The sequence below is a fragment of the Amyelois transitella genome, chromosome 23, assembly GCF_032362555.1.
Source record: "Amyelois transitella isolate CPQ chromosome 23, ilAmyTran1.1, whole genome shotgun sequence".
Taxonomy (NCBI): Eukaryota; Metazoa; Arthropoda; class Insecta; order Lepidoptera; family Pyralidae; genus Amyelois; species Amyelois transitella.
In genome coordinates this window covers 2,710,767-2,723,634 of record NC_083526.1, presented here as the reverse complement: position 1 = coordinate 2,723,634, position 12,868 = coordinate 2,710,767, and the positions used below count along the sequence as shown (strand labels likewise).

Here is a 12,868-nt window from a genome sequence, read left to right as displayed (position 1 = left end):
TGGCAACTGCAAGTAGGTAGGTACCTACCCAAACATTTAATTAACTCCAACCTGCCCCACACTCGTCATTCGAAAAAGAAAATAATCGGAGTTATTTCACCGGCGCGAACCGGAAAAACCGCCCCTAACATTTTTATCGCATTATCCCTAACTGGGAGAGGGTGAATTTTTTTCACCCTGCACCGCTGACGTTTATTGTAACAGGAATCCAATTAGTCCGCTCGCGCAGTTCAAAATATTATGGCGGGAAATATTTTTTGAGACGCCGTCTTTAAATTATGATTTTGTATTTTTTTTTACTTCAGTTTTTCCAGCCAGTGTAATGTGTATGAAACATAACTATTTTTAAAAAAGAAAAATATATGCCATCTTCAAATACATAAGATATGAAATTAAACTTAAGTATGTATTATCTTTTAGTATTACCATTAGAAACAATAAGTATTAGTTATTTTATTCCACAAGGCTATCTTGATTTGATTGCAGCAGTCTTAACAAATACGAGTTAATTTACTAGTCGTGACTTATTATGCGATTTCCGCATGTAGGTAAACAGAGTTTAATTATTAACACATAAAAATATATTTCTAGGTACAACCCGCGACTGCGTCTACTTAAAATGCAAACTTTGTTTTAACTCCTCCTCAACATTCGCCTATTCCAGCCAGAGCATGATGTCATGAATGATTTCAATGATGCCTAAAATAACTTATAATATTAGTAGAATATATATTTGATTTATACAGAAGGACTTTAAAAGACGGCAAGAAGAAAACTAACTTTCATTTGTTTATCATTAAATAAGTTTAATCAAAACCTTGAACAATCCAAATTAATCAACCCTTTTACGTAACGACCGTTGATTTAAACTGAATCTTAAGTCAAAGCTATAAAGTTTATTGTTACTACGATGATGGTTTCAAAGTTAAACTACTGTCAAGATCAAGGGCAGTTTGCGGTTTACGGGTTATTGATAGATCTAATTGTTCGTAACAAATGTTTTATATTCAATCAAAAGAAACTATGATAAATACTCAAATATAACTTATATTTAACTAACTATGTGCCGTGTGGTTCCCGGCACCATTACAAAAAAGAATAGGACCACTCCATCTCTTTCCCACGGATGTCGTAAAAGGCGACTAAGGGATAGGCTTAAAAACTTGGAATTCCTCTTTTAGGCGATGGGCTAGCAACCTGTCACTATTTGAATCTCAATTCTATCACTAAGCCAAACAGCTGAGCATGGCCTATCAGTCTTTTCAAGACTGGTGGCTCTGACTACCCCACTAGGGATATAGACGTGATCATATGTATGTATGTATGTTAACTAACTATCCAATAAGGTTTAGTTTCCTCTGCAATGGTCAGGTCAGACGGGAGTTGCTTCGTGTAAAAACCTGACCTATATAATCCAGGATAGTTGTCACTGACAGAGCCCGGGCTCCTCTCCATAGAGGTGAAGCCTCAACTGTGTAACGTCAGTTTTTTTTTGGGACAAATTACACTGAATCAGTAGAAAGGGGGAAGAAAAATCCTTGTATTGTACCTACATTCCTAGTCGGTGGGAGAGTGGTCAAGCTTCGAATCCCAAGGCGACTCCATATGATTCTTTAGTCTTTTCTAATATACCAAACTAGCTGTGCCCGCGACTTCGTCCGCGTGGGATAGTCATTTTGGGCATCATTGAAGCCCTCAAGGATGAATATTTTCCCCGTTTTTTTTCACATACTCCAATATTTCTTCGCTCTTAATAGTTGCAGCGTGATGTTATATAGCCAAAAGCCTTCCTCGATAAGTGGTCTATTCAACACAAAAATATTTTTTTAATTCGAACCAGTAGTTCCTGAGATTAGCGCGTTCAAACGAACAAAACTCTTCAGCTTTATAATATTAGTTTAGATATGTTTTGACATCTTTCCGACAAGATGACGAACGTTATACGGGAATTGCTAACATTCCCTAATTAAATTGTCGTCACAAATGCCACCCAAAATCCGGCAAAATCGGTATAGTGGTTTTATATTAATAAATATAAGACTAACCTGTTCCTTTCATAAAATAAAGTACCTATGTAAATATAAACTTTTTTCCCATTTGACCTTCCAAAAAACGGTTTATAATTGAGTGCTATCACTATAGATAGTCAATTAAGACTTTTTGTTGTTTTCTAAAAAAACTTAATGTGAAGGGAAATCATTCTCTTTAGGTAAAGTTGTTTGTTACTGGCCATAAATAATTGGAATGACTAGCCGCAACCACGTCAATACTGGCTTATTAGAATTTAACTAATTAAAAATATAAAAAGATGGTTTAAATTTGAATAAAGTGAAACAAAGTCGTGAACTTAATTTTGAACTCGAGTAGACTTTTTAAAAATAAAAATTAAATAGTATAGAAATTTTGTGCGCGCCTTCATGTTAAATTTCTCGCAGTTTTTCGTTAATTTGTTGAAACTTGTGAATGAAGTTTAATGTGATGTTTGTTCCATTCAGAAATTTCCTGCTCACTTTCAAATGGCAGCAATATTTAGCAGCATCTTTGGGTAAGTTTAGTACCTACTTACATAAATATTATCATTTTGTCCGCTCGCAAAATGTTATGGTAGGTATTTACTTAAACAAACTAAAACCCATAGTAAAACATAATTATTTATAGACAGTTAAAACTGAAAATTACGAGATATGTGCAAATTTTAATTGATATTACTAATTGGAAATAGCTTTCAAATAAAATGTATACATTTTAATGGAATGAAATAAATGCATGCCCAAAAAATGAAACATCAACAACATAAATAATATTTTCAAAAATAAAAAGAATAAGTTTAAGTTGGTTAACTCAAACTCCATTCTGTTTTACTTTTCTTACGTTCTACTATCAATTTGAAGACATCCCTTTCAGCAAGCTACGGCAGCCTATGCACGGGCATGGCGATGGGGTGGACCTCCCCCGTGCTCCCCCAGCTGCGGGGGGAGAACTCCCCTCTCCCCCGGGAACCTACTCTGCAAGAGGAGTCCTGGATCGGCTCTCTTCTGGTGTTGGGAGGACTCTTAGGTATTTTTTTTTCTATAAAAGAATGTTTAGTACATTATATTCTTAAGGTGAAATAGAGGTAAACAAACTTGATAAGACGACTTATTATTGAAAAATACATTTCTTAATAGCAAACGTATATACGTACATAATAAAATTTAATTTGGTTTTTTTTTTCTCATAATTATAAATTTAATTTAAAAATAATTCTTCAATAAAAAGACATACCTACTTGATCAAGATTTTTTACCTTTATTTTATTACCTTAAAAATGGACTATAGGTATTTCTGATATTTTTTATAATCATGTCTAGGCGATTGTAAATGGAAACGTTGTAAGAGCGTATCAATTCGCGAAAGGTCAGGTCAAGAGAGGAAAAATTTCTCTACTTATTTCAATGCCTTCCCCTCCGGGAAAGAGGTGTGAGTTTGTATTTGTGACAAGGGCTTAAAGCGACTGTAGGTTTGAATTTCAACAGAAAATTATTTCGACAGGGTCTCAATTAACACTATTTCGACCTAAATTGCTTAGACAAAACACATATTCGACTATACTACATAGTGACTGACTAGGTTATGATGATAGGCTAGGACTAGGACATGACTAGGTTAGCTTAGGAACCTGGGTACCGGAGAACAGACGGGAGGCGCTATGACCACTCTTCACCATTTTTATTAAACAAGTAGCTATCTGTAGGTATAATCTACGCACATGTGCTTAAAGTATTGTTAATTATTTGACTGATCAAAATCTCTTAGCAGACTGAATTTTTTTTGGTTGTTTTGCTTTTCTATTCTAATCCTTATCTCTTGTGTGAGTCGTCTTAATTTGGTGAGAAGAGGGTATGAGTATCCATTTTGTGATTTAATACCTACTTGCAGAATTAAACCTGTCGTTTAATTGCTTATTTTACATCTTAATAATAAAATCAAAATACAAATGATTACAATTTACGAATTTGACTAGATATAATCTAAGCAGTCGAGTGCTCAAGTTTTTAGACAACTCTGAAAAACTAAGTGCGTCATTGTAATGGTAATTACTTGGACTTGTTTATTTTGACCAGCAAACCAATTACACGATCAAATCAGCGATTCTATTTTTATCTTTTCTCATCATCATGTTAGGATCTACTTACTTATCGTGATTTAATTTATTACCCTTAAACATAAGCCAATTATTTAAACTATTAGGAATATGGATGTGTATATTTTTTTCTGTGTGATTTGCGCATTTAAAATTAATTTTTCATTGAAGTTTTATCTAAAGACATACCATAAAAAAACCGCATACCTATCGTGCGAAATCGCGAAAAACACATATAGAAAATAATGTGTCGTAAACATCCGTTAAAAGAATGTGGGACAAATCCCACTCGAGAACGTAAAAGCAACAGCTATAGTTTTTAACTCCAATCACCAGGTCCCCTCATAACGGTACCGCTATCCAAATACATCGGCCGGCGTTGGATCATCATGAGCACAAACCTTCCTCTGCTGCTGGGGTGGCTCCTGGCGGGCGTGGCTTCGAACCTGGCCACCCTGTACGTAGCCCGGCTGCTGTGGGGCTGCGCCACGGGGATGCTGTTCGCCACCGTGCCCATCTACATTGGAGAGATCGCTGAGGTAACAAATAAATAAATATACCTATACGGGACAAATCACACAGATTGAGTTAGACTCGAAGTAAGTTCGAGACTTGTGTTACGAGATACTAACTCAACGATACTATATTTTATAATAAATACTTATATAGATAAACATCCAAGACCCAGGCCAATCTGAGAAAGTTCGTTTCTCATCATGCCCTGGCCGGTATCGAACCCGGGACCTCCGTTGTCACCGGTAACACCATGAAGAGCACAATATTTTTCTCTAGATTATCATTAATTTATAATTCTATACTGGCCACCACAGGACAAACATGTTGCCTAGTTTGAGTTTTACAGTTAAAATAGCTGTAAAAACGCTTAATTTTTAATAAAATTTATTCTTCATTTTATTCATGTTTTTGCCCTTTCGCGTCTGGATCTAGGTAACCACTAAACTTATATTATAGAAATAATGCTTATAAGAAAGAAAGCTGAGGTACTCGTATGACCAGAAAATAATATAATCGTAATGTTTCCTAGATTGTATCCTCGATAGGGCCACCCGAGCCACCTGAGCGCCAGCTCGGAGTCCGTTTATATGACATTCTTTGTCAAAAAAATAATATTTAATAGAACAGAATATATGTAGATAATACAGCTACACGAATAGATACCACTCGAACCAAAAAAAAAATTACATCAAAATAAAATATTAAATCTGAAACAACATTTCCTGTTGATACTCCTGTTGATCTCATGGTTCTCTAATTCTTCCGTATCATCGTAGAATTACAACTTTACTTCTTTCTCAGGGCTTTGTCCCGGTTGCATCCTCACCTCTGGAGAGGATATGTACGGGGTATGCTTTTGACCATGAATCCTAGACTGAGTGAGTCAGGTTTTTATACGAAGCGACACCAATCTGAAAAAAGAATAGTACAACTCCATCTCTTTCCCATGGATGTCGTAAAAGGCGACTAAGGGGTAGGCTTATAAACTTGGGATTCTTCATTTAGGCGATGGGCTAGCAACCTGTCACTATTTGAATCTCAATTCTATCGTAAAACCAAATAGCTGAACGTGGCCTATCAGTCTTTACAAGACTGTTGGTTCTGCCTACAGCGCAAGGGATATAGACGTGATTATATGTATGTAAACAGCTAATACTACCTTACTAATAGGATATTATTATAGTGTGCAATAGAGTTATGCATCTTTCCCCAGGATAAAATACGCGGCTCCCTCAGTGCCCTATTCCTGCTTTTCATCAACGTGGGCTTCCTACTCGCCTACGCCATCGGACCATTCACCTCGTACTGGGGTCTGACTGCCGCTGGTGGGATCCTGTCACTACTGTACCTGCCTTGCACCTGGTTCATACCAGAGACTCCGTTCTTCTTGGTGTATAAAGGTTAGTTATGATGTTTTATACAAATAAAGAAGAGAAATCGGAATAATATTGTCTTTTGTCATGAATATCCTGTGGCAACATCAGTGGATGAATGTTTATCTAAAGCTTCTTTAAACCAACTTACGATCCCTGACATGTTTTATGTTGCAGATCGGGATAAACAACTTGTTCTACATACCTTCCGACTTTTAATTTTTTCGACAGAAATTCAATCTTAACTGAACAATGAAGTAGTTCCATAGAATTTAAAAAGGAGCCTCTCGACATTTAATATCATGTAGGAGGTTATGATTTTGAATGTCGAGAGCCTCTTTTTTTGATCTCCTACATGATCTAGAATATCGAGATGTTATATTGTATACCTATAAGAAAAACATAGATATAAACTTGGGATTATTCTTTAAGACGATAGGCTAGCAACCTATCACTATTTGAAATTCAAACAGCTGAGCATTGCCTATCGGTTTTTTCAAGACGTGACTACATGTATATATATACATAGGTACTTAAGAACTATATACACCGCTAAGATTATAAAATGAACTTTCACAGGTCGTCACGAAGAAGCATCAACAGTACTCCAAAAGCTGCGAGGATCCAGCAAGGAAGCCGTCCAGCCTGAATTGGAGGGTCTTCAGGCACTGGTCTCCAGGGAGTTCCAGGTGGAACCCAGGATACAGGACCTTTGGGCCACCAGAGGCAATGTGAAAGCATTAGGTAGGATATATAGTTTTGACAAAAAGTCGTTCGTCTAGGATGTTATAGGTACTTTTGGGAAGTGGTCACTTTAGGAAGTGGGCTTATCTATAAGTAGTCCTAAAAGGTTTCAGTGATTTTCGATTCAATCATATCGAAGGCGGCTTGGTTTCAAAATCTATCGCTGTCCCGAGCGATAGTTTGTCGCGCGATAAAAACGGCGTCGCGCGTGCCGTATTACGGGGGCAGCTGCTATCTCTTTCATTGATTCATTTAAACTTCGATGCGCGTGGTATGTAGATACAACGTACAACAATCAAACTTTACAGTTTCAATGTAATCACAGGCATCTGCGTATTCCTGGCGATGTTGCTCCAACTGTCAGGCATCGACGTGCTGCTGTTCTACATGGAGGAACTGCTGGCCAAAGTGGGCACCTCCATATCAGCTTCCGACGGGACCATCATCATGGGAGTGGTCCAGGTGGGTTAATTTCACCTACCTATGAAGAAAATAAACCTATTTTTTAACGTTATGTTACGGTTTTTGGAAAAAACCGACGAGATGGATGGATCGTGTGAAAGGAAGTAAAAGGAAAGTTAGTAACAAATCAAGTCCCGTGACATTAAAAAGGAAGATTGACTTCAGATTGGAAGACTTATCAAAAAAAATTGAGAAAAGGTTACAACAAAGAAGGAGTAAATAAACATTTTTACAAACATTGGAGAGTCTCTGGTCGTGTGGTCAATGTATCCGTGGAGTCAAAGTCATTGTGATCCAGCGTGGCAATGCAACTTTCTGGGACGTAACCAAGGGCAACGATTATAAAATTGATTTTTGGGGTGTCTTTTATTGTTTTTTGATTGATTCAGGTGGTAACCAGCTGTGTCACTCCGCTGGTGGTGGACAAACTTGGCAGGAAACTCCTCATGTGGACCACCTCACTGGGCCTCACCATATTCTTGGTAAGCTTACGTACAGTATACCTACTTGAATGTTTATCTAGTCGATGTCATCATCCTCAAGACTCCTGATGGAACCCGGGGCTCGCCTTGTGATCACGATCTTGAATTGGATAAGTTTTAACACGAAGCTATTACACTTTTGAAGGGAAACCTTACCGATATTGGATCATGCTTACACATCTAGTTACCTGAATGTGCATGTTGCCTCACAATATGTTCCTTTAACTTTAGAATATCAGTGCATAAAAAGGGAAGGGCCAACCCCTACCAAAAATAGTCTGTAGATACGCCAGCGCTTAGAATGTATAATTTACGCTAAGCAAAACAAAAGCAAAGGTCATTGCTTGCTACGTTAATACTTCATTACGTGGAGGTCAAGGCTGACCTGACCAGAACAAACTTCTTAAAACATCGTGACATGACAATCGTTAAAGTAAAAAGTTTGTAAGTAGGTACCTATTCGATCCGCTCTGTTGAAAACTCAACTCACTATTGTTATTTTAGCAGGCATTAATTCTAAATGAAAGTTTTGAGTAATTAAAAAAACATAATTGATGTCCACTTCCCAAAGGTCAGACTTTGAAAGGTCTTACTAATTATTATTCAATAGAAGAATTCGGGTCTCGGGATTTATTTAGTGCCCGGATCCTGTGGCCAAAATGGAAAATATCCAAGTTCCCGATGTTACAAAAGTCAAGATGAAAAAAGTCTTCATCTGATGGCAGAATCTTCGTTCGCAAAAATATCATACAATATTCACTTACTCAGACACTAATAGATAGAAAAAAATATTTTTTTTTTTCGACGTATACAATTTTTTTTTTAAACATGCAACATTTCATATGTAGGTAGTTCTATTTACAAAATAGGTACATTACCTACCTTCAACTTCATATCCTTTATGTCTCAAAACCTACCTTAGTTCAAGTCTAGCCCGTTCTGTGTAACTGGTCCCTATAAACCTATGTCAATACTGTTATTTATTATTGACAGGCTACAATTATATTACGGCTAGCCATTAATAATATGGTTTGACTAATGTGGAGAGGCGAGTTGTTAATCTAATCCAGCTTTGGAGAATGTTGATTGCCTTGACTATGGAAAATTACTAGAAAAAGGACATCAACTTCTAGGGATAATGAACTCTGCAAAAGTGTCGATACTCAGAAAAGAATTTTTTTTTTAAAGTTCTTACTTTGGTCTTACTTGTGGCAAAAAATATGCCAAGTTTCACTTCAGATTTCTTTTAAAAATAAAATATACTTGTTTTTGAATAGTCGACAACTTAGTAGGTAGGTATGTACCAACCATAAAAATCGTAATAAGACAATTGAAATTATATACCTGAATATATAGTAACAATGTGTCATCGTCTCGCATCACACGCAGTTTTCTGCGCATTTAAATAAATCTCATGATGAAATTCATCAATTCAATATAAAACCTTATGGTATCACATCCATCGGGTGGGACGTAACATTGTACTACAGACAATTCGTGGCAAAAATTTTAAAGATGTTATGGGAATGAAGACAACATACATACATATAATGACGTCTATATCCCTTGCGGGGTAGACAGAGCTACACTCTCACTCTTTGTATATCTGTTTAGTCAACCAACTTTATATTTCGAATTCTATGATACCTATTTTTGTCTGATTACAGTTTTTAATCGGGGTGTACGCTCTACTCGACTCGTACTACAAATATGATATGTCGTCGGTCACCTTCCTACCGCTGCTGTGCCTTATCATCTACATGATTCTCTTCACTCTGGGTTAGTATAAGAGTTAACTAAGATCTCCAACTCTCTCGAAATTTTGGGATTCTCCTTGTAGAAGACCAAAAAATAATTAAAATATTCCGGCTCGCAGAGAGCAAGTGAAATCTCCCGGACTTTTTACATCACGAAAAAGGATTTTCGAAGAGTACATAAAAGAAAAAGATAGGAGGTTGTCACTTTTTGTGATACACATAGCAATTTTTTAGTAATACCTCCTGCCAACAAAAAAAAATCCAAAAAAAAAATCTATTACTCTACTCTACTATAACTATACTCCTCGATATTTATATTACATAGTTGATAACCCTACCGACAAAACTTTGCGTTTTTACTTTTGACATAAAGAGAAACGAACTTTCTCCTATTGGTCTCAATCTTGGACGTATATCTATTTAAATATTTATTATTAAATATAATATCGTTGAATTAGCATCTCGTAACACAAGTTTCGAACTTACTTCGAGGGTACTTACTACATACACGGGAAAAATTACACAGATTGAGTTAATCTGTGTAATTTGTTCCGTATATGTTTATTTATTTATTTAACATCAAACATGTCCTGACAGGTGTGGGTCCAGTGCCATGGATCCTGGTGGCGGAGATGTTCCCCGTGAAGAGCAAGTGCCTCGCCAGCGGTATCTGCTCGTTCATGTGCTGGCTAGCGGGCTTCATATGGACCAGGTGATTGTTCTATTGAAATACAATGTCTCTTGCATACAAACATATAGTCGTGGTTTTATCCCTTGCGGGGTAGTATTTTGCATACATACATACATATAGTCACGCCTTTGCAGGGAAGACAGAGTCAGCTGTGTTGAAAGACTGAAAGGCCTCGTTCAGTTTTTAGTCTTAATGATTCTCTTGATTTAAATACAAAGTCTCTTGTATGTGATAAATCAATTTATTTACTAAATTAAATCTTTATTGAGACTCAAAGGTACAATAAGTGGGCACAATGCTAATAGCATTATCTACCAGTCAACCTTTAGAAAATAGCAAACAGATTAATAACCCTTTTGCTATTTTCTAGTAAGAAGCTGGCCATGTCGATGCGTCCTCTTCGTCGACGGTGTGAATTAATGAATTTATTTATCTCATGTATCTCACAACGAATAATAATGATTATTATCTATTATTATAAAAAAATACATATTGCTTAAGATATTGATATGTTGGTGGTATGTGGCTAGTAGTGGTAGTAAATAATCTGTGCATCTGCAAGTACATAAAAACAAATATCTTCCATTCATAACATTTTGTTTATATCTGATTTTCCGTGAATGTAACGAATGATTTTAAAATAAGTAAAAAAGTGCAAAGAATTTTAATAGATAGACAAATAATTCATTAATTGATTTGCTACACCCAATTAACAATTTCATATGGAATACAAAATAATTAGGGTGTGAGTTGCAGCAATACAAAAAGGTCACAACTCAACGAATTTATTAGGCTATAGAGCAATACGCTGATTTTCAGTTATGACCTAGGTGCTAGTAGTAACTTTAGTAGTTGATCTCCCTCTTCTATATAAGTTTGTACATATAAACAGGGCCGTAGGTATATTTCTCTGACTGTAAAATTCCATGCAAAAAAAAACCGTAATAACAATTCAGGTTTCTATTCTTCACATTCCCCTAGGTTCTTCCGAGACGTGGCGGCATCTTACGGTATTTACACGGCGTTCTGGATACTAGCCGTGTGCTGCGGCATCGGCTTCATATTCTCCGCCACGTTGTTACCAGAGACCAAGGGAAAAACGTTCGATGAGATACAGGACTTGCTCAATAAGAGGTTAGTATTGGAGTAAGTATAATAATTGTATAGGTATGTTCAAATTTTCAAGTTTATTGTTTAACTACCTTTTACCCGCAGATTCGCCCGCGCGAATTTAGCGCCACCTCAAAAGGTATGTAATACAGGTTTTTCGAAAATCCACGGGAACTTTAGTTTTTACCTAAAGATGTCCTTCTCCACTCTAAATTATATATATGCCTATAAGAAGATTGGTTCAATAGATAACGCGTTGTAAGGTAACAAACAAACTTACATAAATATGACGCTTGAAGTAGAACGCCTCTATACTGGAAGCAGTGAAGATAAAAGTTTTGAGGAAAAATGTTTGAATATATACATACATATACATAATCTCGTCTATATCCCTTGCAGGGTAGACAGAGCAAACAGTCTTAAAAACCAAAAGTCTACGTTACAGGTTGCTAGCCCAGCGCCTACAAGGAGAATCCCAAGTTTATTTGCTTATGCCTTAGTCGCCTTTTACGTCATCTATGGGAAAGACATGGAGTGGTCCTATTCTTTAGTACCAGACACCAAACGGCATGTTGTGGATATTTGTGAAATTGTCGAAGCACGTTGCGAATTATTTTTACAAAGTAATTAAGACTGCCGCGGCGTGACTATTCTATAGGTAAAATAATAAATTGATGCTTGTTACAGGACTAAAGAAGAAAAGCCTGCTGACGACGTATAAATCATTTATAATAATACTATTTTTTACATCAAACTAGAATAAATCTATACAATTATGTTAAATGTGTTTTTAGGTGCTAATTTATTATAAATATACAATTAAATACTTATGGAATTTCTCTGGAGACCTGTGGTTCTACCAATCTTTATGATAAATAATATAAGTATAAATCCCAATACTGAAATTTAGAAAGTAAATATATTTTTTAATGCTCATAGTTCTTACATGGCAAATAAACCCACAAATATGTTAATGCTAATGTTAGAACTTACAATTTTATTGAATGTTGAGCGGTCGAGCTCAGTATAATATTTATAGAGGTATAATTGTGCGCAACCCAAAAGGTAGGATGTATTGCAAATGCTCACACTGAAATCGTCTTAAAATGTTTTAATTATTATATTATATGAGAAAGCGGACCCCGGCCCTGAAGCTTAATCACAGAGGGTGCAACTGGGAACACGCCATCATGAGATAGAGAGATTATTATATAATCTATCTCTATATGACAAACATTGTTTATAACCTATTAAAAACACACATTAATAAATATAATTAATTTCACTTAGCCACCTTTAAACTGGCAAAAGTGAAATTACATACAATTGCAAAGGAATTAGTACAACTTAAGAATACTTGCTTCGAAATATCAATAACCCCGGAAGGGATAAAAAAGTGATTTACCTATGCAATACAAATAAATCATCTATCTATGCTTTAATAAAAATATACTTTTGCTAATGAGGTGACCTTGCTTTTACATATTATCATGCTCTTAATTACTTATAACCAAATGAATAAAACGAAACGTTTATTCTATAATCTTACAATAATAGATATAGTACCCCAGCATGACCTCATACTTATCTTTGACACAGAGGGCACAAAT

The 12,868-nt window shown here is 35.9% G+C and overlaps 1 protein-coding gene across 1 annotated transcript; it reads left to right on the top strand.

Moving 5' to 3' along the window:
* Positions 1-2,379: 2,379 nt before the first annotated feature.
* Positions 2,380-12,083, top strand: LOC106133048 (facilitated trehalose transporter Tret1). The gene is made up of 11 exons (XM_013332642.2): positions 2,380-2,545; positions 2,905-3,057; positions 4,460-4,662; positions 5,853-6,039; positions 6,592-6,756; positions 7,082-7,218; positions 7,608-7,700; positions 9,368-9,479; positions 10,055-10,169; positions 11,130-11,282; positions 11,946-12,083. Exons 1-11 carry the CDS (start codon positions 2,464-2,466, stop codon positions 11,977-11,979), a joined length of 1,434 nt encoding a protein of 477 aa, XP_013188096.2. The 5' UTR covers positions 2,380-2,463; the 3' UTR covers positions 11,980-12,083.
* Positions 12,084-12,868: the final 785 nt, after the last annotated feature.

Coding starts and splice junctions, on each gene's coding strand:
- LOC106133048 (XM_013332642.2), top strand. CDS start 2,464: ATGAAGTTTAATGTGATGTTTGTTCCATTCAGAAATTTCCTGCTCACT. Junction 6,757..7,081: donor AGGCAATGTGAAAGCATTAG/GTAGGATATATA, acceptor ATGTAATCACAG/GCATCTGCGTATTCCTGGCG. Junction 7,219..7,607: donor TCATCATGGGAGTGGTCCAG/GTGGGTTAATTT, acceptor TGATTGATTCAG/GTGGTAACCAGCTGTGTCAC.